This window comes from Urocitellus parryii, chromosome 3 (genome assembly GCF_045843805.1).
Source record: "Urocitellus parryii isolate mUroPar1 chromosome 3, mUroPar1.hap1, whole genome shotgun sequence".
Lineage (NCBI taxonomy): Eukaryota > Metazoa > Chordata > Mammalia > Rodentia > Sciuridae > Urocitellus > Urocitellus parryii.
Window position 1 is genome coordinate 54,673,529 of NC_135533.1, and position 26,514 is coordinate 54,700,042.

General features: G+C 33.1%; 1 protein-coding gene across 2 annotated transcripts in view; it reads left to right on the forward strand.

The window, feature by feature from the left end:
* The window catches only part of Cog5 (component of oligomeric golgi complex 5), a 342,572-nt gene that overhangs the window by 193,041 nt on the left and 123,017 nt on the right, over nt 1-26,514 (forward strand). For both annotated transcript variants that reach the window (XM_026395775.2, XM_026395774.2), the window contains exon 11: nt 16,047-16,128. In XM_026395775.2, the coding sequence (XP_026251560.1) occupies nt 16,047-16,128 (82 nt within the window). The remainder of the gene's footprint in view (nt 1-16,046; nt 16,129-26,514) is intronic.

Below are 26,514 nucleotides of genomic sequence, written 5' to 3' on the forward strand. Positions count from 1 at the left end.
ACTGGCTTCTTTCACTTAGAAATATGCATGTAAGGGGCTGGAGTTCTGGCTCAGTGGTACAACGATTGCCTAGCATGTGTGAGGCATTGGGTTCAATTCTCACCACCACATATAAATAAATAAAAGTCCATAAACAACTAATTTATACACACACACACACACACACATATATATATATATATATATCGAAATATGCATTAAGGGTTCTGTACATGCTTGCATGGCTTGGTAGCTTATTTCTTTTTATCATTAAACAGAATCTTTTTGTATGCATATACCTCTCTTATTCATTCATTTACCTATTGAATGGCATCTTGATTGCTTCTGAATTTTGCAATTTTAAGTAAAGCTGCTATAAATATTATTGTGTAGTTTTCAATCAATTTTTAAGTCTATGAGATTTTTAGTTCATTTGGATAAATGAGAGCACTTGCTAGATCATATAGTTAGACTTCATTTAGCTTAAGAAGAAATTGCCAAATTGTTAGAAGTAGCTTTCTCATTTTTGATTCCCACCAGAAACGAAAGTGAGTTCTTGATGCTACACTTATCATCATCATTTGGTATTGTCACTGTTTTGGATTTTAGATAATTCAGTTGTTATGTTGTGGTATCTCATAACATTAATTTGCATTTCCCTATGAATTTTATAAAATTATGTTCATGGAAAATTTTTTCCTTAAGTTCTAAGACGTTTTTATATAGGGAAAAAAAAACTGGCCTGCCACACTAGTTATTTATAGTGTGTGTGTGTGTGTGTGTGTGTGTGTGTGTGTGTGTATGCACATACATACATATATTATAATCTGGACTATAGTTATGGTGGAGATTCTTTTTCAGTATCTTAAAATAACTACAATAATTATCTTAAAAGTAAGATAGATTTTTAGCTTTTGGAAAACTGAATCTTAAATATCTTCTTTCTTTATACCTGTACAAGCAAAGTCAAAGGCAAGATAGTATAGTGAATAAGAACTTAAGCTAAGCTTTGTCAATACTGATTACGCAAAGGTTATATAATCATTTAGAATCTCAGATATCAAATGGAGATGGTAATACTTATCATAAAACTGTAGTATTATGAGAGAAAATGAAGCGAAATATAGCCTTAATTCAGAGACTGGCTATTATAATATTATTTCAGTATTTTTAATCTGAAATTTATATTTAGGGTTCATAAACTAACTAAATGCTAGGTACAAAAAGAACCCTGCCATGATGAAAATCACATTTTAAAAAAGTTTTAATAGCATAATTTGCCTGTATATTAATTCATAAAAAATATCAAAAATTTAAATCATTGATCTCATTCTAAAACAAGTCAATATCAGATACTTATTTTAAATATATCAAGATTTGTGTCATTTAAATAAAGTGGATTATGATCTAACATGGTAATTTTGTAGATGTAAAAATACTGAAAATAAGGGGCTGTGGGCTGTGGCTGGGCAGTAGAGCACTTGCCTAGCACGTATGAGGCACTGGGCTCAATCTTCGGCACCACATAAAAATAAAAAAATAAAATAAAGGTATTGTGTCCAATACCTTTGTGAAAATAACTTTGTGAAAAATTGTGAAAATAACTTTCCTTATTTGTGTGTTATCAAGTCTTGTGAGAATTATTAATTTGTTTATATATTTTTTTTAATCAGGGAAAGATAAACATTTGGACTTATTTTAAAGCTTTTAATTGTCAGCTTAATGTCACCAAATCTGCCTTGGTGTTTGCTAAGCTGTTGATTTTTAAATAACAGAAAAAAACTGTGTGTGCTATTATTCACTGTTTCTATACTTGATTAGTTGAGAAGGATTTGTTTTAGATGTCATGTCAAAGAATATAAAGCAATCATAATTGGGTCAAATATAAAGATGAACAAATTATATCAAATATAATAAAATCTGAGGGATATTTTAAGTGTAGAGCCTTTTGAAATTGAGGTAACTTAAATTGAAGTAACTATTTCATTTTCTGCTTAATTTAATAAAAGCCCTGGATGACTTGTAAAATTAGACTGCTATCTTCAGTTCAGATGATCTTTAGAAAACATACCTATCTGTTCATATAATTCATAACATTTTTATGCTTAATGTTCTTTTTCTGTTACTCTGTTGTATTTCCTAAACTTTGCGCAATGGATAGATCATTTATTTTTTAAATGAGAATTTTTGGCCTATTTTCAGACATTTAGAAGATTAATTTTGATATCTTTTAAAACCAGTTAAGAGTTCACTGTATAATCATTAATACTGCGTATAACACTTTGCTTGAAATGAATGTAGCAAATTATTGACAAATTATTCAGAAATACATAGTGGAATACAGGTTGTAGATTCTCATCTGCAGAATTAAAACACTTTAGCTGTGTGTAGGAGTATAGATATGATACTTTTCATTTTCTAAGCCAGCAATTTTTATTGTCTAACAGAATCTTTTAATTTGTGTGTAGGATGCATTAGGCTAAATTTGGAATGTGTTCAGCATTTTGTGCAGCTATAGTACTAATGAGAATTTTAACTATGAAAAAGAATGTGTTTTCTTTTACCCTTTTAGACATATCAAATGATTTTATAATAGCATTAAAGACTCTACTTAGAAAACTTTAAGGGCACCTAAATTTGAAATTGTTTATTATTGTAAGTAAAATCTTCAACTTTTCTATCTGTGGCTTTTCAATTTGAAATATTGAATAGTGATGAGGCAGTAAGATATTTTAAGTCAAATATTATCAGTAAATATTCTTTACATTAGGAGATTTCTACTCTTACTTGTCTTGGGTCCAGATATTCTTAAAGACCCTGTTGCTACAGTACAAACTGATTCGCTATATGTTAGAAAGTTTCAAAGAGTAAAGAATTTGTGGAGCAGGAGCACCACACAAATATATATATATATATATACATATACAGAAAATAGTTGAGACTACAATGAGAATTTGTGAGCTCAAAGGCAATGCAAAAGATGGGATTGCACTGGGGTCAAATGTCCATAATTAGCTATATATATTAGCTATATTATATATTAGCTATTTATATTATATATATAAATGTCCATAATTAGCTATATATATTAGGGTTATATGCTATAACCCTAAACCCCAGGCTTTAGGGTTATAGCATATTAGAAGAATGACTTAATCCATTTGTGTATAATGAATTGAAGTGCATTCTGCTATCATGTATACATAATTAGAACAAATAAAAAAAGAAAAAAATGAACTTAAGAGTTTTACATTAATGAGTGAGTTCTCAGAAAGGCTTTTTGGAACATATACTTTTATTAAGTTGTATTTTTGTGAGGGAGTGTGTTCTGGGGCTTCCTGTTTATCTTGTGGATATCATTCAATCTTTTTAAAAACAAATTTTAAAAATTATTCTACTTTTTTATTCCTGCTTATTTTCTAAAGAAAGAAACAGTGGGCAAATTTGTACTTACTGTTTGGTTGATAAATAGTTGGGAAAGAAAGAAAATAATACATAGGTAGTTTAAAACTTAATTTCATGCTGGGTGCTGAGGTGCATGCCTGTAATCCCAGCAGCTCTGGGGGCTGAGGCAGGAGGATCAGGAGTTCAAAGCCAGCCTCACAGATGCTAAGCAACTCAGTGAACCCTGTTTCTAAATAAAATACAAAACAGGGCTAGGGAATGTGCCTCAGTGGTTAAATGCCCCTAAGTTATTCCCAGTTCCCACCTCCCCCCATCCCTGGAAAAATTAATTTAGTTTTTATTAATTCATTATTTAGTATGTCAGTTTTATTGACTAGAGGGAGTTTTATCAAAGAATTCTAATATATTGATGTTATAAAGCAAGCATTATAGTGTTTCGTTTTAATGACCTTAACTCTCTTGACTTCTTTAACATATTAACTGCAGATCCTTAAGAATTTAAACTTGAATTTTAATCAATTTATAAATATATGTTAAAATGGATGCTTTTTATACATCCCTTATGATGTGTATAAATCCATCTTTATAATCCCATCAAACCCATTGTAAGGTGGAAATATCGTTAAGTTTTCCAAATGTATTTTGCATATCTCACCTGTAAAATATCATAGCTTATCAACACAGAACTCCACAGAATATTGGTTATTTACCTTTATAATTATATGGCTAACTTGGAGCTGTGACTTGCTGGTGCTGCTCACTATCTTGAGAGAATCATTGTAGATATTTCTAGCCTGGGAAAAGATCAAAATTCAAAATTGCAAAATAGTTTTCATTGAATGTGTATCAATTTTGCACCATTGCAAAATCAAAATGTCATAATTAGAACCATTGTCAATTGGGGCCATCTGTGTATTAATGATTATTTATAATTTTAATAGTTTATGAAGACTTTCAGGGTCTATGAAAATATGTTTGACTTCATATGGTGAATATTAAAAAGCTTTTATGCAAATGATGACTGGAGGTAGCTTGATTAAAGTGAGAAGTATACAAAAAGGATGAAACATTATTCTTTTGATAAACTGAAGGGGAAAGAACAGTATAACATGTGGTTTGAGAGGCCAAAAGAGTTATATGTTATATGTATTTTGAACTTTTTCTTAAGCACAAGTGATATGATCATATTTATAATTTGTAAACATGATATTAACTGCACCATAGTCTATAGATTGGGGGGTGCCAACCATAGAGAAAAGTAAACTGTGACTGTGATTCAGAAAAAGATAACATGATCATATTAATTTGTGAGGGCTGCTGCAACAAAGTACCACAGATTGAGTGGAATAAACAACAGAAATTTATCTTTTTACATCCTAGAGCCTGGAGATCTTAGATGAAGGTTTCAGCAGGGTAGGTTCCTGTGTGGTGTATGAGTGAAGGATTTGTTCTAGGCTTCTTTCTTTGGTGTGTAGATTATTATCCTCTTTTGTCTTCCTTCTTTTTGCATGTGTCCAAATTTCCTCTTTTTCTAAAGGTACCATTTTTATTGTAACAGGGACTCTCCTAATGACTTAATTTTCACTTAATTAATTTAAACACCTTGTGTCCAATGCATCCATATTCTGAGGTACAAGGTATTATGACTTCAACAGAAAATTTTTAAGGGAATTCAATTTAGCTTAAACAGTTGAATGAAATTGGAGTGAATTGATTTGAGAATTACTCAGAAGCTAAAACTTGCAGAAGTGGTGAGATGGAGAGTAAAGTTTCAAGGATGATAAGACTTCTGGTAGGTAGCAGTGACTTCAGTGTGAGTGCAAATTGAGAAGCACATTTAGAGGAATAATGATGAGCTCTGTATGCCATGTGCTTGCTTTTAGTTGCTCATATATCCATATCTCACCTGTAAAATATAATAGATGTCATTTAGGCAGTTTATTTGAATCTGGAGCTCAGAAGAGGCCTGGGATAGAGACATAAATTTGGGAGATCTCAGTTATTGAGGGCAAGGGTGGGGATGTAGCTCAGTGATGTAGAACTTCCCTAGTATGTGGGAAACACTGTGTTCAATCTCCAGCACTGAGTGGGGGAAAAAGAAAGAAAGAAAGAGAAAAGACAGTTATAGATGTCATTAGAAGCTTGCCTAGCATGTGTGATACCATGAGTTTAATCTCCAATACTGGGAAAAAAATTCACAATATTTATATAGAAGCCCATTTTCTTAAGTCAAGTATACATTTTGAGATGGGGAAGATAGTATAATTTCTACCTATAAATTTTTTCAAGTATTTTAAACTATTTCTGTGTATTTTATATTATACATATTTTATGTCATGCTTATAATTTATAAAAAATAAGTAAAAATGTTAGCATGTGAATGTGGAGAGGGAAGCTAAGGAAACAATGTTTTGAGGAGAATATGATTCTAAATTGAATTTCAGTGGCAATTCAAAAAAATGAATTTTGCTTATTGAATTTTTAAAATACTAATTAACCATGCATTCTAACAGGTGCAATTTTAACCCCAAGAGGGAGAAAATAGTTCTAATTTTTATGTTGGGGAAGGTATAGGTACAAAATTCAGATATTACGGTAGTTCATTGCCTCCAAAATTGAACCCTGTTTTATAAAATCTTATTCCTTAGTATTTATCTTCTCTTTTTAAGGAATTCCTCTTCTCATGCCCCCTGTCTCAGAGGTAAAGGTAGATTGTATCTTCTTTCTCATGCTCATCCCTCTTGTTTCTACATCTACTCATCTCTTATAATACATGTGTTATATATAAGCATAATTTATGCTATCCATAGGGATTATATACTATAGCTATATGTAATTTATATAAAATTTCATTTCTCCTTCAGAAACATGTATTATAAGTATATAACTATAGTTAATTCTTTAATTTTATCTTTAGGGGGAGTGATGATAAAGAAAAATGACTGATACTGCAGTAAACTATTTGGAAGGAGTTTTAAAATCCTTTAACACTGTAGCTTAACAGTGATCTCTAGGGAAAGGCATGTGATCAGGAATTTGAGTATGAAGTGGAACGTTTACTTTTTAACCCACATACTGCAGTGTCAAATATTTTTACATTGAGAATTGACTATTCTATTTAAAATTAAGACTTAAATGTCTATATTACTCTGAAATAGTCAAAAGAAAAAAGAAACCATCACTTTGATCCTTTCATTCAGAGATAACTCTGTTAACATTCTGGAAAAGAATCTACTGAATGGTATACAAAATGGTATTTTGTTTTGTTTGTTTGTTTTGTGATGCTGGGGATCAACCCAGGGCTCTTTTCATGTTAGGCAAGCATTATACCACTAAACTATATGCATAACACCCTTGCCATCATTTTTACAGTTTTTATTTGTTCTATTTCAGGATGTATTGATAATGTGACTACTCTTAGTGTTTTATAAAACTCAATGTATTTTTGTTTTCTCTCTGTACAAAATATATAAAAATTCAATATTTTGATTTTTATCTGAAATTCTTTTGATTGTATAAAGTTTTTTATTTTGCTTTGTGGTATTGAAGTCCATATTTAATTTCTATATCGTCTTTCTTTTGTAATCAAACACAGCAAAACATTTTCCCCTGAAGGGTACTTTTCAGCAAAGGGAATCTTTTCTTTGTCTTATTGCTAGGATTCCTCTCCTTTAACTAAGATGATTAAGAACTAACTCAAAATTCCAGTGTACTTGGTGTCTTTGATCAAATCTGCAAGCTTCCTTATCCACTACATGATCTCTCCACAGGGATCTCTGGCACAGACTTTTTGCTAAGTATTTTACATCTTTTTTAAAAATTTTAGTTTTGCTTCCTTGGCTTTCCTCTAACCTCTTCTCAATAAGCATGCTTAGAAACACTTCATCAAGGACCAAAGAGTGATACTGCTGATTCCTCCTCTCCCCTGCCTGTGTCTTGAAGGTAGAAGGTAGAGGTAGTTTGTATGTTCTTTCTCAGGCTCGTCTCTCTTCTTTTTTTTTCTACATCTACTCATTTCTTTCTTTTCCTCCACTGACAGGAAGACCTCTCAGTGGTCTACCATCTGAGAACAAACAGACAACAGCAACAACAAGAAAAATAAAAACCTGGGTTCTTTCACACACACACACACACACACACACACACACACACACACACACACACACATACACACACATTCATATTCTCTCTCTCTCTGTCTCTCTCTCTGTCTCTCTCTCTCTGTCTCTCTCTCTCTCTCTCTCTCTCTCTCGTTCATGGTAAGCTGCCTTATATCTCTACTTTCCTGTTTCTGTTTTGTTCCAAACTGCTAAATTAAGCTTTCACTTTACCCAAATAATTCTTAATGCAGTCCAATGATCCAGTCACTAAATCCTGCTGCCTACTTCTTAAGCCCTGTTTAACTTGACTCTTGAGGTGATTGACCATTTCTTCTGCCTTAAATTTCTCCTCCCTTAGCTACTCTCACTCTTCAGAATTTTTCACTGATTCCTCTTTCTCCTTCTACCCCTCCTTTTAAAGTGTTTTACTTATAAAATTTGAAAAACATAGCAAACTATAAAATTAGAGTATAGGACAGTGATACATGGGCAAGTTCACATATGCTAACAATCTTCTTATGGCCTACTCTTGGTACTCCTGTATTCCTATGGCCAGAGAAAAGTCCCTTTCACCTAGATTTTTTTCCCAATGAATTTCTAACTGATCTCATTACCTACAGGCTCACCACCATCCCATTATACTAGTATTCATCTTCCATGTTACTATCAGAGTGATTTTTCCTAAACCACAAACTTGGTCATAATATTCATTCATGAAAATCCTTAGTAGTTGACTGGTATCTGTGATGAATTCAAGTGTGTCTTTAATCTGACCCTTGTCTTCATCTAACCCTAATCCCTTTCTCCTGAATGTTCACTGTTTACTCATGGAATGAATTACTTTTTCATATCTCTGTATGTTCATCTCTCTGTCTGGAATGCTCTCTACTTGCTCTTTACCATGAAAGATTGAATAGAATAAAAATCTTATAATTATTCCTGTTGTTTACATGAGGAAACCAAATCTGAGAAAATGAAGTCATCTACCCAAGGACACAGAGCCAATATATAGTGGCAGAACTGAATATAAGTCAGGGTTTTCTGACGTCATAGTTAGTTTGAAGGTTTTGGACCTTATTCTGTGTGCAACAAGAAGCCATCAAATATATTTGAGCAAGGAAATTCATGATATGTTCTGGATTATAAAGGTATAGAAACCAAATATCTACTTTGAAAACCAAATTCTGTTTAAGTATTATTATTCAAAAGTTTCTTTGTGTACATTTAATTTTGTTACAAATCAATGAGAAAAGCAAAGGCTGACTTTTAATTCTAAATAATAGATTCATCTAAACAGAAAACTTTTGCTATTCCTCATATTCTATATTTATTCTACATATATAAATAATATGTATCTGATTTTGGTTTTGTGGTACTGGGAATTGAGCCCAGGTTGCTTTACCACGAAGCTACATCTCAGCCCTTTTTATTTTTTATTTTGAATCAGGGTCTCACTTTGTTGCTGCCTAAGCCTTCCAGGTAGTGGGGATCATGAGTATATGCCACCATGCCCAGCTCCTACTTGTTTAAATAGCAAACTTTTCCCTGAATTGATCTAATAACATAATTGCATTGTACTTCTTGAAAGTAAGACAGTATTTGGTATTAATTATAAATAGATTAATGTCAAATATTAGTTGACATCTAATTGGATTAAAATTTAGTTAAATTAATTATGTTTCAAAATACATAGAACAAGTATGTAACTGACTAATTTTACTTGAAATAATGAAATGATTTTATTTATTTTTATTTTTTCTTATTCTAAGAAATTATATTTGTATAATGTATTGTAGTTTTAACCATAACATTTTTGATAATATTTTGATAATTAAAATATATTTTTTTTCAGATTTTGGCACAGTATATATATACTGTATATTTATTATCTATGCCAAATAGACACTTTATAAACCTATATATTATATACCTACATGTGTATAATTTAATATATATGTATGTTTTATATTAACATAATGTCCTACTTACAAATCTGCTTTTTTTCTTATTATTTCCCACACATTTCACAACCCTCTGAATCTGCTTCATCTTTTTTCATCTAAGAACATTTCATACCCATTCTTTTTCCAATAACTATCTGTCCTCTTGCATCTTTGATATGCATCTTTGGTAACTGGCTCTAGCTCTTAATATATTTTATTTTTTCATTTATTTGTTTTGGTACTGGGAATTGAACCCAGGGGTGCTTTACCATGGAGCAGCATACTTAGTATTTTTTATCTTTTTAGTTTGAAAAAGGGTCTCACTGACTTGCTGAGACCCTTTTTCAAATTTGACAAATTGCTGAGATTGACCTAGAACTAGTGATTTTCCTGCCTCAGCTTCCTTTGTTGCTGGGATTATAGGCATGCACCATTGTGCCCAATCTCTATGTTTTAAGTTATAACCCATCCTTAGGACTGACTGATTGGTAGATTATTGATTTATTCATTTATTCAACAATTGTTTTAAGGTTCCTCAGAGAAACAAAACTAATAAGATATAGGTAGGTGGACACATAGCTAGAATGATTGATTGATTGAAAGTAATTGACTCACCAGATCAGGAAAACTGATAATCTCCAAGATCTAAATTCAGCAAGAGATAGAGCCAGGGGAGGTGATGGTGTAGTTGAGTTCAAGGACTGGTAGACTGGATATCCAGAAAAAGCCAAAAGAGCCAGTGTTGTTCAAGTTGGGAGGCAAGAAAAAGTCAAATGTTCCAACCCAAAGGCAGTTAGGAGAATTTTCTTTTACTCCAGCCCTTTTATTCTACTTAAGGTCTTCAACTAATGTCATATAGCCCACTCACATTGAGGAACACAATCACTTTTACTCAGTTTGCTGATTCAAATGTTAATTTCAACCCTACCCACTTTGTTTTAAAAAAAACTTTTTTTTTTCTTGCATACACACACACACACACACACACACACACACACACACGTTGTAGATGGACAGGCTTTATTTTGTTTATTTATTTTTATGCACTACTGAGGGTGGAACCCAGTGCCTTACATGTGCGAGGCAAGCACTCTGCTGCTGAGCCACAATGCCAGCCCATCCCTACCCACCTTTACAAACACACCCAGAATAATTTTTGACCAAGTATCTGGGCATCCTATAGCCCAGTAAAGTTAATGCATAAAATTTATCAACACAGAATAATTTATTAGTTATAAGATTATGTGCACTGAAGATACAAGGATGATCAAGATAAATTACTTATTAAAAATAGTAGCAATGTTGATAATAGTGCTTACTGTGCCAGGCACTTTTTTAAGTACTTCATAAGTATTAACTCCATATAGAGAAGGTTTTCCATTTTACAGATAAAGCAGCTGAGGTATAGCAAAAGTAACTTATTCAAAGTCACACAACAAGTAAATGAATTTGAACCTTTGTATTACGGCTTCCTTAGTAAATTATGCCTATGGTGTACATTCTCTTGCTCTTCCAGTTGTTAACTGATATTTTCACTTTGTATTATAATGTTACACAAACACTGGTAATCTGGTGGTTGCTTGAGTTTAACTTAAATTTTTAACCTAAAGGTTTAACCTACATTAACTAGTACTTATTTAGGAAATAATTATATAATATTATGTTTAGATCTTGATATTGATATTTAACTTATAAATTCTTAAAATTCAGAATTCTAAATTATTTTTTAACAGTAGCCTCAGAAAATATATTTGAATTTTGGTCTTTGAAAAGTGAGAAATATGAGATCATATAAGGTTAAGCTGTTTTTGGAAAAAACAACGAATGTAACCTTTGATAGACTTGAAATCAGAATCTGTAGTACTCAAGCCACTAGGGAAGATAAAAGCAAACAAAGATTCTGCAGAACACAGAAAACAAAGGAACCAGAAAGACAGCATAATATGAAATGATGAAAGCAAGAACAACCTATTAGCTAAATATATTTGAGTTATAATTTCTTACTAAATGACAACATTTGTAATTAAAATAGAATTAAAATATTACTTTTAAGAGTCACATCAAAAGGCAAATAATAGAATAAATGGATTAATAAACATTTTTCAAAGGAAAGTAGAAGAGTTAATAATAATTTTGGATAAACAAGACAAATAATAACGTATTTGAATAAAGTGAGTATCACAAACTTTCACTTTGAAATTTGAAATAACAGATAATTGTTGAGGAAAATGTAATTAATTGAAGAAGTAGAATGCATGAATAAATCAATTCCATTTACATTTTCTTCAGTTACCAACAAATTATCTTGAAAACATTTTTTACTCTTTTAACTAGTGAAATTCCTTCACATTTTTGTGGAAGGAAAATATCAGTGTTAGACCAGGACAAAAGAAAAGACCACTGACTCCAATTAAAATCAAATTAAACCAAGCTTATTATTTCGGCTGGCTGGGCTGCCTATCCCTCCCAAAATGGCGGGAACAAGACAGCATCCCAGCTTTCCTGCAGCCCAGCTTTATATCCCAGAAAGTTACACAAAGGGGGGTTACAGATAACAGAACTCTGACAAGCATCACACTAATGGTAGTTTACATTTTTTGCTGGCCTCAACATCAGAATTTATGAGGGTCATTAGAGCCTCAGAGAGGGTAGTTGTCTGGCTAGGGAAGGCCAAGATTTGTGAGGCATCACTAAAGTTTCAGAGAGGGCTGCTATCTGGTCAGAGAGCCAGGCATGGGTGAGTTCAAGGCACAGGCAGGCATTCCAAGCAGGTTCAGAATTTGCAGTAATTGATAGTAAAGCCGAAATTATCTTTTCATGGCTTTGTGGCGAGATGCCCAATTTAAAGAAAAGATCAGGTTGGGTCTATCAACAGCCTATGATAGTTATCTGAAATATATATTAAAATAACCTTTTTGAAATAAGGAAAGTAATTCATTTCATGAGTCATGTTTAATTCTCCCTCCAAAGTAAATGACTAAGAGCCTTGGAGATGTAGTTCAGTGGTAGAGCGCTTGCCTTTTCTTATGTAAGACCTTGGGTTTGATCCCTAACACCACAGAAACAAACAAAAAACCAAACTAAACAGCTAGGGTACTTCTATGAACACACATGCATATACTCAAAAAGGAAAATTGCATCAATTGTTGCTTAAGAATGTAAATGCAGAATTTTCAGATGAAAGAAAATTATTATTGTTAAAATAATTATCTACATTACAAAACTAAATAGGTAGGACTAATATCAGTAATAGAGGGGTCCTATAATTTTAGGAAGTCTGCAAAATTAATAAACCAGTGTTTCTAATCAGGAAATCCACATAAATGTGCATTTACCTTAGTGCATAAAAACAAATAAAAATAACCTTAATACCCAGTTCGTTTCTATTTTTTAAAATAAATAGAAAATAATCATAAAATACATTTTTTAAAATTGTGGCACAGCACAACATGAAACCATTCTAACCATTTGTAATTGTGCATTACAATAGTGTCAACTATATATATATATATATATATATTTGTGCAAAAGATCTCTAGAACTTTTTTATCTTCTAAAACCAAAATTCTATCTATTGAACAACTCTTTTTCCCCCTCCTCAACTTCTGTCAATCACTGCTCTCTACTTCTAAAAGTGGAATTATTCAGTATTTCTTTTTGTGACTGATGTAGTTCACTTAGTATAATGTTTGCAAGGTTAATTCATGTTTTAGCATATGAAAGTATTTTCTTTTTAATGTGAAATAATATTCCACTATATATATATAATATACATAGCATAGGAAACATTTTCTTTATCCACTCATCCACAGATAGACTTTTGGGTTGCTTTTACCTCTTGACTTTTATGGATAATACTATAGTGATATTGAGTGTGCAAATATCTTGCTTTTAGATGTTTACTTGGAAGTGGGATTGCTGAAATACAGTAATTCTATTTTTAATTTTTTGAGGAACCTCCCTACTGTTTTTTTTTTTTTTAATAATGACTGCACCATTTTACTTTCTTTCCCACAGTGCCCAAGATTTTTAGTTTTTCCACTTTCTTGCCAACGTTTATTATTTTCAGCTTGTTTTTGGTGGGGGGGGGGATAGTGGGATTCATTTCTCTGATAACTAAAGATGTTGAGCATCTTAATTTTTTGGTTCTGTTTTTCTTTTGGAAAAATGTCTGTTCAATTCTTTTACCCATTTTTAATTGGGTTATTTGTTTTTTGTTGTTAATAGATTTTCTTTATATATTCTGGATATTAACCCCATTAGTGTGTGTATGATTAAGGAATATTTCTCCCATTCTTTAGATTTCCTTTTCTTTCTATTGTTTTCTATACTGTGCCGATGTTTTCAATTTGTGTATTTTTCCTTTTCTTGGTGACTTTGGTGTCATATTCAGTAATCATTGGAAATTCCAGTGACTTGGGAATCTTTATTTGTATATTTGAGGCCCTTAACATTCCCTACAAGTTTTAGGATGTGTTTTCCTACATTTGCAAAAATTGTCATTGTAATTTTGATTGGGATTGCTTTCAGACAGTAGATTACTTTCATTTATAAGCACATTTTAACAATATTAAATCTTCTAATTTGTGAATAGGAAATGTCTTTGCATTTATTTGTGTCTTCTTTATTTCTTTCAGTAATATTTTGTGATTTTCATTGTAAAAGTCTTGCCTTTTTGGTGAAGTTTATTTTTAAGTGTTTTATTATGGATGCTATTATATATGATAGTTTTCTTCCTTTTCAGATTGTTCATTGTTGATTTATAAAATGCAACTGATTATTGTGTGTTGATTTTGTATCCTACTGACTTCAAGTATTCGTGTGTGTGTGTGTGTGTGTGTGTGTGTGTGTGTGTGTGGTGGTTTAATTACAGTTTTCTACATACTGAGTCATATAATCTTTGAAAGTATGATTTTACTTATTTGTCAATTTGGATGCCTTTTCTTTCTTTTTCTTGCCTGATTGCTCTGATACGACTTCTAGAATTATGATGAATAGAAGCAGTGAGAATTGGCATGCTGGCCTCATTCTGATCTTAGTGGGAAAGTTTCTCATTTGAGTATGATATAATAAAAGTGGCCTTTATTATATTGACATAATTTACTTCTAGACATTGTTTGGTGTGTGTGTGTGTGTGTGTGTGTGTGTGTGTGTTTGTTCTTTTGTTTTTTGTTTGGGTACCAGGGATAGAACTCAGGGGCACTCAACCACATCCTCAGCCCTATTTTGTATGTTATTTAGAGACAGGGTCTCCCTGAGTTGCTTAGTGCCTCACTTTTGCTGTGGTTGGCTTTGAACTCATGATCCTCCTGCTTCAGCTTCCCAGCCACTGGGATTATAGATGTACAACACCACTCCCAGATGTGTTTTTGAAAGAATTTTTGTCAGAACATGTTTTATGTGCATCAATTGAAGGTGTTTTTTTCCCGTCCAGTTTGTCAATGTTTTAAATTATATTTCTTTGATATGATGAAAAACATCTTTAAGATACTTGAGAAACAGATTGCATTATGTATAAAATCTTGGCAATCTGAATATATTTTGTGGTTATGCATAAGGAATCAGCAATTATTTGTACAGTTTCCACGTGATTAAATTTAAAGCCATAAGATGTATGAAACAAATTTGTGAGAAACAAATAACATTTAAAATAGAAGTTTGCATGTGTATAAAAATCATAAATTGGGCTGGAGCTCTATGTAACTCAGTGGTAGAGTGTTTGCCTAGCATGCATGTGGTGCCTCAGCACCACATAAAAATAAACAAATAAAAAATAGGCATTCTGTCGAACTATCAAAAAAAAAAAAAGATAAAATGGGCCTGTTGAGTTTGCTCTTTAAAAAAAATCATAAATCAACATTTTTTATTTGTCATTTTGTTCACCTACAATAGTCAAAATTAGAACTTTCTTTTTATGACACTAATAATTTTTGAAATGTTAGACATTTATATTATACTCTTATTATATTATATTTAAAAGTGATTTCATTGTAACAATATTGAAATATCTTTTTTTAACAAGTGATACTTGGTCTACAATTTTTTGGGGGATGAATACTTTGTAAACTTGTTGAAAGTAATAGTAGTAATTTCTGTGGTTTTTGCATTTTGTTTTATCAAATTGTATCTAGGCTTCTACCATTTTCTTGTTAATCATCCTTGATCTAAACATGCTTTGTCTGTAATTTTTTATGGCCTCACAAAATGTCTTCTGTATATCAAAAGATGATGCTGATAATAATAATAATTATTATAATAATAATAGCTACCATTGATTGAAGATTTATTTTTGTTAAACACTGGCTCAAGACTTTTATTAGTCCTTATAAAAGTTCTGCAGGGTAGGTACTCTTGCAGTTTCTGTTTTACAGATGAGAGTATAAGGACAGGAAATTATTAGCAACTTTGCTGAAGATCATGCAACTAGTCAGTGGCAGAGCAGGACAGCAACAGATGATTTTAGCATAAGACATAATTTAAATCATCTATATATTCCCATTTAGTCACTTAATAATTTCATTGTTTGATAGTTCAATGACTAAATTTTTTCTTTTAAATAAATTTTCAATATTACTTTTTATGTGTTCAAGATTCTTCTTCTTCTCCCTCCCCCACCCAGGATGGGCAACCTGAAATTTTGTATACATTCTGGAATTCAGTTACTCAGAAACTTTCTTCTCAGTTTCATACAGCAACAAATTGTAAGTTTACTCAAATCCACTTCAAGTTTTTTAGTTACTTTAAAATTTGATGTGAATAAGTTTTGCTTTATTTTCTTGTTACTTTAAATCCTCTGGGTAATTGCTGTTTCTTCTAGATGTTTAGTGCAGAATACTTAGTCATATAAAACAGTTTTATAATTAGTATTTAGAATAAAATTCTCTGAAAGAATAAGTTCATTCTACATAATTCAAACATTGGAAGAACTCTGGATTTTTCCTATATAGAGAATATAAAGCAGTTGATGTTGATGAATTAGTTCATGCTTTGGGATTAATTTAGTTCTGAATTAAATGATTTTAAAATTTAGAGATTTCACAGCTGTTTCCTTAATGTTAACAATGAAAATTTAATTATAAACATGTAGATAAAATACCTGCCCCAATAATTAAAAGTTGACCACTCAAATTTGATCTGAAAAACTCAATATTAATTCACTATGTCTTGAAATAATAGCACAGGAGTGGTTTCAAAGAGTGAAATGTAAAAATTGGCTAATATAATTGTGTTTGTTTAATTATTGATGATTAAAGCATTGTGAACATCCCAAGGCTTTTACAAAAAACTTTGAAGAGTGTGTGTGTAGTTAAATTTTATTCACATACATTTACTAAAAGGATCAATTGTTAAGCATTAGTCACTGGGAACTCAGAGTTGAATAGACTATACTACCTGACTTCTTACTTCTGTTTTTAATTAAATATGTAGCAAAGCAGCAACCACAGAGATGGCCTTCATTCTTGTGTGGCCAGACAACCTAAGCAGTGGATTTAATTGGAACTGATTTATTTGCACAAATCCCTCTATTCATCTTGGAAGAGAATACTGTGCATCTCCTTACATTTGGTTAGCTTTGGTTAGCTTCATTGACCTAAAATTTTTATGGAGGAAAAATTCACCAATTTTAGACATAAAATTCTAGGGGTCTTGACAGATGCTCACATTTATATAACTGTCATCACCATTAAGATGTAGAATATTGTCATCAGCCAGGTACATGTCTATAATCCCAAGGTTTTGATTAGGATTGCACTGAGTCTGTGTGTCAATTTGTAATGAATTTACATCTCAAAATTGCATTTTCTCATCCACAGCATGATATATCTCCCTGTTTATTTAGGTTTTTTATATTTTCATTTATTATTGCTATATGGTTTTTAGTGTCTAGCAAATGATGTCATAAATTTAAAACCATTTCTTACATTTTGATGCTATTATAAATCATGTTGTTTTAAAATTTCACTTTATAAGTAATCATTAAATTATATAAATATATTTGATAACTTTATTTTGATCTTCTGTACTGGGAGTTTGCTAATCTTGCTTATTATTTCTAGTAGTTGTTGGAGATTTCTTAGGAATATTCTATACAGATGATCATGTTACCTGCAAATAAAAAGTTGTGGGTTTTTTTTTTTTTTTTTTTTTTCTGTCTGGTTAGCCAGCTTTCTTCCTTTTGTTTCCTTCTTCCCGTTTGTCAGCTTTTTGTTAGACCAAAAGGCCTAACAAGAACAATTAGAGGAGGAAAGGTTTATTTGGGCCTCATGGTTTTAGAAATCATAGACCATAGATGGTCAGCTCCATTGCTTTCAGCCTGAGGTGAGGCAGAACATCATAGCAGAAGGATGTGGAGGAAAGAAGCACCTTGGATATGATTGCCAGGAAATGGAGACAGTTCCACTCACCAGGGACAAAATGAATACCCCAAAGGCATGGATGGCCCCAATGACATACCTCTTCCATCCACACCCTGCATTCCTGCTACCCATTTAATTCATTGAAGTAAATTAAGACATTGATTAAGTTAAGACTATTATAACCCTATCATTTCACTTCTAGATATTTTTGCATTGTTTCACACATGAGCTTTTGGTGAAAACTTCATATTCAAATCATAACACTCCCTTTCTCGCTTTCTTCCCCTTCCCTTCTTTTTCTTTGTATTATTGTAGTGTGTTGAGCTGCTCTGGACAGGAGCTTTGAATGTGGTGAGCCCAGCCATGGGCTATGTGTGTGTGAATTGTAAGCATTGAGCACACAAAGTGGACTGGACTGACATTGCCCCTTTGGGCTGGTGATGTATGTGTCCTTTTTGCTTGCTCTGCCTATGATCCCCACACAGCACATGGGATGGACATGGCCTTCCAAGATGTCATTCTGCTGACAACATGACATCTGGAAGCTAGACTCAACCCCCTGAAACTTGACTCCTTGTCTCATTTGAATAGCTTCTCTGCAATAAAAGGGTTCAGAATGTGCTCCTTGCTCTCTTTCTTGCCTGCCTTGCCTCCTTTATGGGAGCTGGGTCAGAGGAGCCATCACAGAACTCCAAGAAAAAGTATTTCTCTGTGTGTCATTATTTCGTGCCAGCACAGTTCACCTGGAGTAACCCTTACTGGTTTAGTCATATGTTGCAACAGTAGTGCATTATATCTCTGGTACTGTATAGATATAAATAGGGTTGGCATTTTTGCCTTGTTTACCATCTTAGAAAACATTTAGCCAACATTCATTATGATGCTAATTGCAGGTTTTTCAGTGATGTCCATTATCAAATTGAGGGGGTTTCTAATTTGTTGAGACTTTTTATTTTAAATCATTGATTTGGGGGTGGTGGTGGTGGTGGCATGTAACTAGAGGATTACCCTTTAGTTACTGTCTCCCCCCACCCCCACCCCCAATCCCCTTCCCCATCTGTCTCTTTAATCTCTTTCTCTTTTTATCCATATTTCTCAAAAGGCTAGTTTACAAATTTTTATCTTTATTTTCAAACTGTTGATTTCTCCACTAGGTGTAATCTGGCTACTTCCCACTATCCTGATAAAATTGTTTTTATTAAGATAAACACTGACTTACTTCTTAATTGTCTAATACAGTGAAAGTTTTTAGTTCTTACTTAGAGTACGATGTTTTTTTAGGCAGAGATCCTCATTAATATTTCACTTTCAGAGTTGTCTGTTACTTCTGATTACATTGTTATTTTAATAATTTCCTTTGGGAGGACTCCAGAGTAAGTTATTTTTTAAGTGCCTTCCATTTTTCCCTGAAGTGTGCTGTAGTACTTCTTAAAATTAGACAGGCTGTGTTAAAGAATGTAACCACCAGCAAATTTGATTATTATACAAAATGTAAATGACTGTCTAAATAATATTTTGGCAGAATGTATCTAAAAAGGAATTTTCATAGTTAGGAACATATCTTTCCCATTATACATGTGCATGCTTAGTAAAAAGAAGTTCTACTAGAAGTTACAATCAGGAATTTGACAAAGAATAAATTTATTCAAAAAGTAAAAGACCTGGGGCTGGGTTGTAGCTCAGTGATAGAATGCTCACCTTGCATACGGAGGGCACTGGGTTCAATCCTAAGCACCACATAAAAAACAAAATAAAAGCATTAAAATAAATATGTCCATCTACAATTAAAAAGGTTTTTTTTTTTTAAATTAAAAGACCTGAACTTGTTACTGTAAATGTCGGAGGGAGAGACCACCCAAGAGACTGACTCCATGCAATTGGCAAAAGGGGATATTTATTGGGATCCATTCCAGCGCGCTGGGACTCTGTGCTCACTCAAGAAGGGAGAGCAGCCCAGAGCCCCAAGCAGAGGTTCAAACAGAGCTTAAGTACACTTTTTGGGGAGGGCGGGAGGCTTTGCATACATCAGAACAAATCATCATGAGGCACAGGAAAATTGAACAACAACTCTGAGACATGATTGGCACATTCATTGGTGGGAACAGATCGGGCGGGGGTGATTGGTCATTCCTAAGCGGGGTACACATTCAAACTGATTGGTTCCGGCCCTGTGACAAACTGCACAGGGCCCTAGGCTAAATGGCCAGTAGGGCGTTGTTTTAACTATCTCAGGAATCTGGGTGTAACAGAGGAACTCAATAATACCTAATCTTTTACATTTAAGCTTTCCAGCTTAGAAACTTTACCCTTTCAGTTACCACAAAGTTTCGAAATAGCTCTTATATGAAATCTGCCATTTTAATTATGTATAGGTCATGGTTATTTCCAAAATGACTTCTCAGCCTTTTTTTGTGTTACTTTGCTGTTGTATTTTCCAGCGAATAATATTAACTCAGGAACTTGTTGGGTTATAATGCATATTTTCAAGTCTCAATAGAAACAAGCAAATCACATTTTTTGAACTCTTTGAAATGAAAACACAATTTCCTTTGTAATTGGATGACTTCCACAGAATGTCTCATCATAAATAAATATGCTTTGTTTTTCTCCATAGCTCTTATCAATTTCTAACATATCTTTATATGCCCTGTTATTTATTTATCTATCCTGTCTGATCACCCCCTCCCACTGTTTTGGTCCTGGAAACATCCTTGATGGCTAGAAGAGTACCTGACATGCAATAGGGTTTAAGTAAGTGGTAATTGTCAGGAAGTAAAGAAAAGAAAAACAAAAAAAAGAAGAAAGGTTGCAGTGCTACTTTATGAAAACTTAAGTATTGAAAAACTTTTTTGGGACTGAGAGTGTAATTCAGCAAGAGAGCATTTGCTTAGGTTGTGTAATGGCCCTGGGTTCCATCCCCAAGACCACATAAAACAAAAAATTGTTTTATAAATATGCTTGAAAAATTTTTCAAGTAAAACTTTTGTTTGTTTTAAATGTTTATAACTTCTTGTGCAATGTTAGTCTCTCAAAACTCTTGAGCAACTCAAGGAAATTGTTTATACAGTTAAGAAAACAAATATGGTATATATCTGTAATACTTTTGAAAATCAAGTGTGAACAAAAGAAATAATTAGGTGATTAATATGTTTTAAGCTATAGAATTTTGTGCCGGGCCTTGTGGAACACACCTGTAATCCCAGCAACTAAGGAGGCTGAGTCAGGAGGGTCATAAGTTCCAGGACAGCCTCAGAAATTTAGTAAGCCCCTTACCTAACTGTGTCTCAAAATACAGAAAGAGAACTGAAGGAGAGAGAAGATGGTGGATTAGAGGAAGTTCTCAGTAGTTCCTTAGCAACAGACTTACAAATTAAAAGATAGCTTGTCAGTGGCATGGGTAACTAAGGGAACTCACTGAAACTTAATGCTGGACTGTAAAAGAAACCATAGAAACACAGAAAGTCAGAAACTTCCAACATGATGTAAGAATATGTTAGAAATTCTCTAGCTTGACTGTAGTGGTAGCTGCTGATGGGAGGGGGAGCAGAGGCAGAGTGAGAAGACAGAGTGACCGCAGATAAAGAAATTTAAAAAATAAAATAAAATTGTCTTGGAGAGACCTGTGGATTAGAGAGGAAGGCTGAAGTTAATGGACAGAGTGATGGGGGTAACAGTTTAATGAAGACAAACCAAAAATAGTTCACCCTATATCGGATGGTTCAAATACTTAAGTGGGAACCAGGATTACTGGCAGAAAGCAGTAACAGGAGGAAAATGCTCCTGGATACAGAAACCAGTGGCCACCTGGTGCTGGAATCAGGTATAAGGGGTGTGCAGCAGTGAGCAGAGCTAGGAGATAGTGAATTCATCAAGGAAATTATCAGTAGTTGTCTATTATAATCCCATAGTGTTCCTGAATCGGTGACTGAAAGAGGCATAAAGAAAATTGTAACTGGACCATATAGGCTCTGGATACAAAGGAGAGAAAGCTCCCTTTGTTGCTGGCCCCCATAAGAGCTGTTGGGATGACACCTATAGCAGCTACACAAGACCATCCACACTCCAAGGCTGATATCAGGTAATTCATATTTATAGCAGTAAAGGTGAAACCTGTGGAGGTTTATTCCCTAGGCTCTAAATGTGGATTTTACCCAAGGTCCTAGAGATCCGGATGTTCTGCAGAGACTGGCCTTTCCTTAGCAATAAGGGGTGTGTATCAAATCTCACATACTGACAGACTTCTAAAGTTCAGCCAAGACTAAAGCCCAATTGCTGGAACTCCCATTTAGAACTATACACCACCCACACTATAGAAATACATAATTTGTTAGCACTCCACAGTCTATCCCACCCTATACTAGGAGAGTAAATACTGAGATCTACTACAATCAACTTTGCCTCCTAGCCACAATGGCTAACAGCTGAGGGATACAACCCTTGACTCAACGGTTACAAAGCCAATTATAAATATAAAGAATGAAATCCCCTCCCTACCAACAGTCTTGACCACCTTTGTGGAAATAAGTTTTTTATTTCTCATTAAGATTCTTTCTCTTGTTTTTCTTATCTTTTTTCCCATTTTTGCCATATTCCCATTTTTAAATGTATTTTTTAAAATTTTAACTTAAAATTTTTTCAAATATCATTTCACTATATTTTGTAATTTTTAAATTCTTTTCATTTTACAAGATTTTTGGTGTGTATGTGGGTGTGTATGTTCTCATCATGCGGATAAGTTTGAAAATGTGTTTATTTTTTGTATGTAATGTATATATTCATATGATTTAACTTTTACTTTAACAACTATCTTCTGCACCTGTTTATTATTTAGCCTTGGTTTGACATAGGTGGGGTATAATTATACATGGGTTTATATTCTAATTTTTTGCTTATAAAACTATGATTGAATTAATATTAAAATTTCACATCATAAAATTTTGAAAATATACACAATAAAAAATGGTATGCATTAATTGAGGAAAAACCACAGAAAACTATAAAAATGATGGAATTTCTTAACATGATAAAGGACATTGAAAACTCCCTAGAGTAAATATCCTTCTTTAGACAGAAATGTTGAAATCCCTTTCAGAGCAGAATGATAACAAGGTAGTCCACTTTCATTGCCCCTATTTCTCTCTGTCTGGAGGTGCTTACCATTGCACTAACAAAAGAAAATGAAATGAAACTCACTATTTGTAGACAAGATAATACTATTCATAGAAAGTCTCAAAGAATCTACAAATATTTTCTTAGATTAATAGTTTAGCAAATATCCTGAACATAAAAATAACTAGTTAGCATAGCTTATTTCAACAGCATTTCACATGATGCTTGATAAGTCTGATTTTATGAAAAATTTATTTTTCTTCTTCACATCTTTTTCTCCTCCCAAGGACCCCTTAGACACTCTTCCATCTTTTGCTCTTTCTTTGTTTTGGGTCAACAGACCACACACAAATCCAGATGCTACCCCTATGAGATTCCAAGCAACCCAGACTTCTAAATGTTGAAGTGGTTTCTATAATATATTAGTCAGGGTTCTCTAGAGGAACAGAATCAACAGGAAGTATGATTATAAAAAGGGGATTAGAATGGCTTGCATAACCAGAAGCTACATAGTTGACAATGGCCATGTTTAGACTGGAAAACTGGAGAAACCAGTAGCTGCACAGTCCAAGATACTGATGCTTCAGAACAAGAGGGATCAATGATGCTACCCCAGTCTGAAACTGAAGGCTTCTGGAGAAACACCCTGGAGTGAAGGAGCAAGAGTCTGATATCCTCAGGCAATCGAAGCAATAATCAAGAACCTTTGAGAAGTTTCTTTATAAAATCAGCACACTGATATTTTCTTTCGGAATGAACATTTTATTCCCTGCTTTGGTGAAAATTCTTGGGTTTGATGAGAAGATACAGCCAGAAAGACCAGGTTTCTGTAGTTCTTTGTTTGCCTGTTTCTTCATGTTTTCAGAGGTCTTTGGGAAACAGGCAAACAAAGCCTCCCTGCCAAAACTCACAATCCCCCAACAAATGAGCCCACAGGTATGGAAGTGGGTGAAATTTCAAAGAAGGGTTATAAAAAAATGATTATTAAAATGTCAGTGAACTAAAAATAGATCTAATTAAGAATGAATTAAGACAGCAAATGCAGGAGATGAAAGACCATTTTAATGGAGAAATAGCTATTGAAAAAAATCATAACTCTTAGAAATGAAAAACAGTGACTCAAAGATTCATTTGAAACCATCACCAACAGATTTGATTGCATAGAAATCTTCACCTTGAAGATATATGATCTTAAATACTCAGTTTGTAATAAAGGGGGAAAAAAAAACACCATGATCAAAATATAGAAGAATGCTGTGACAGCATTAAGAGAATAAACCTGAGAGTCATCAGGATATACAGGCTAAAGGCATCAAGAACATTTTCAGTGAAATAGTAACAAGAAAACTTTTCCATATCAGAAATGAAATAGACATTAACATACAGAATGCATACAGGATCCTAAGTAGACAAGATCAGAAGAGAAACTTTCCAAGACACTTCATAATTAAAATACCTAACATAGAAAATAAGGACAGAATATTTCAAAAGGTGAGACAAAAATGTCAGTTCACGTTTAGAGGCAAACCCAGAAGACTCACCACAGACTTCTTAGCTCAGGCTCTAAAGTCAAGAAGGGCCTGGAAGAGATATTACAAGCTTTACAAAGAAAAGAATTGCTAGCTAAGATAGCAATATATCCAGCAAAGGTCTCTTTCAAAATCAGGGAGGAAATAAAAACTTTCCATGACAAGGATAGAAATCATGACCTCCAAACCAGCACTGCAAAGAATACTCAAAGATAAATTGTACATAGAGGAACCAAAACAAACCCCAAAGCTACCCAATAAATGAGGATCACTAGAAGTGAAACCAACCAAGTGACAATCAAGACAGACTTAATACAGGGAACAAATCAAAATGTCAGGAAACTGCAAACATATATCCATAATAATAATGAATGTAAATGATCTCAACTGCCCAATTAAAAAATATAGGTTAGCAGAAAGCAACAGAAAGTAAGATCCAACGACATACTATTTGCAAGAGACTCGTTTCATAGGCAAAGAGATCCAAGCTGATGAAGAAAAATCTTTCTTGTTAATTGAGTCTTAAACAGGAATAGCTGTTCTCATATCTGACAAAACAGATTTCATATAAAAATTAATCAGAAGAGACAAATAAGGGAATAATTTAGTAAAAAAGATATAGCAGTAGTGAATATATATGCCAAAAATGTCAGTGCAACTAATTACATTAAAAAATACTTCTTGGGGCTGGGGATGTGGCTCAAGTGGTAGCGCGCTCACCTGCCATGCGTGCAGCCCGGGTTCGATCCTCAGCACCACATACAAACAAAGATGTTGTGTCTGCCGAAAACTAAAAAATAAATATTAAAAATTCTCTCTCTCTCTCTCTCTCTCTCTCTTTAAAAAAAAATACTTCTTGACATTGAATTCCAAATTGACACTAAATACAATAAAATGGAGTTATTTGAATACACGTTTTATCACCAATAGACAGGCCATCCAAATATGACATCAATAAGGATATTGGGGTGCATTGGTGCACATCCGGAATCCTAGTTACTCTGGAGTCTGAAGCAGAATGATTGGAAGTTCAAGGCCAGCCCCAGCAACTTAGTGGGCCCTAAACAATGTAGCAAGACCATGTCTCAGAATTTTAAAAGGGCTGGAGATGTAGCTCAGTGATAAATTGCCCCAAGTTTAATCCCCAGTGCCAAAAAAAGAAAAAAAAGCTTAAATATATAAATCAAATGGACCTCGTGTACATCTATGGAATATTTTATCCCAAAACAGCTGAATTTACCTTTTTTTCAGCAGCTCATGGAACTTTTTCCAAAATATATTGGTAACAACGTGCTAGCAAATACAAAAACATATAAACCCATGCATCTATCAATTTAAAATAGAATGAAATAGAAATCAACAGCAAAATAATAATAATAACCACATAAATAAATGGAGATGGAATAATACTCTTCCAAAATCAGTTAAGACAGGAAACAAAGATTAAAGCCAAAATCAATGAAATGGAAAATAAAAAAATAACACACGGCATCAATGTTGGTTCTTTGAAAAGATAAATAATGTTGGTTCTTTGAAAAGATAACTAAGGATTGATAACAGAGAGGAAAAGGCCCAAATAAAATTAAAGATGAAAAAGGAAATATCCCACAGACATTTCTGAAATCCACAGGATCATTAGAAACTATGTTGAAAGTTTATATTCCAATAAACTGGAAAATACAGAAGACATTGACAAATTCCTAGATAACATGTGGCCTGACCAAATTGAACCAGGAAGATAAAGAAAACCCAAAAAGATCATTATCAAGTAATGAAATTGAAATAGCAATTAAAAGCCTTCCAACAAAGAAAAACCTAAGACTGGATAGTTTCTCAGTAGAGTTTTACCAGACCTTTGTAGAAGAACTAACATAATCTTTCTCAAATTATTCCATGGAACTGAAGGGGATGGGACACTTCCAAAACAAATTCTATGAAGCCATATAACCCTAATACCAAAACCAAACAAGGACACATCAAGAAAATAAAACTATAAACCAATATCACTGATGAACATGGATGCAAAAATTATTTAATAAATTTTGGCTAGTTATATTCAGAAGCATATTAAAGGGGTTGTGTTTATGGTGGA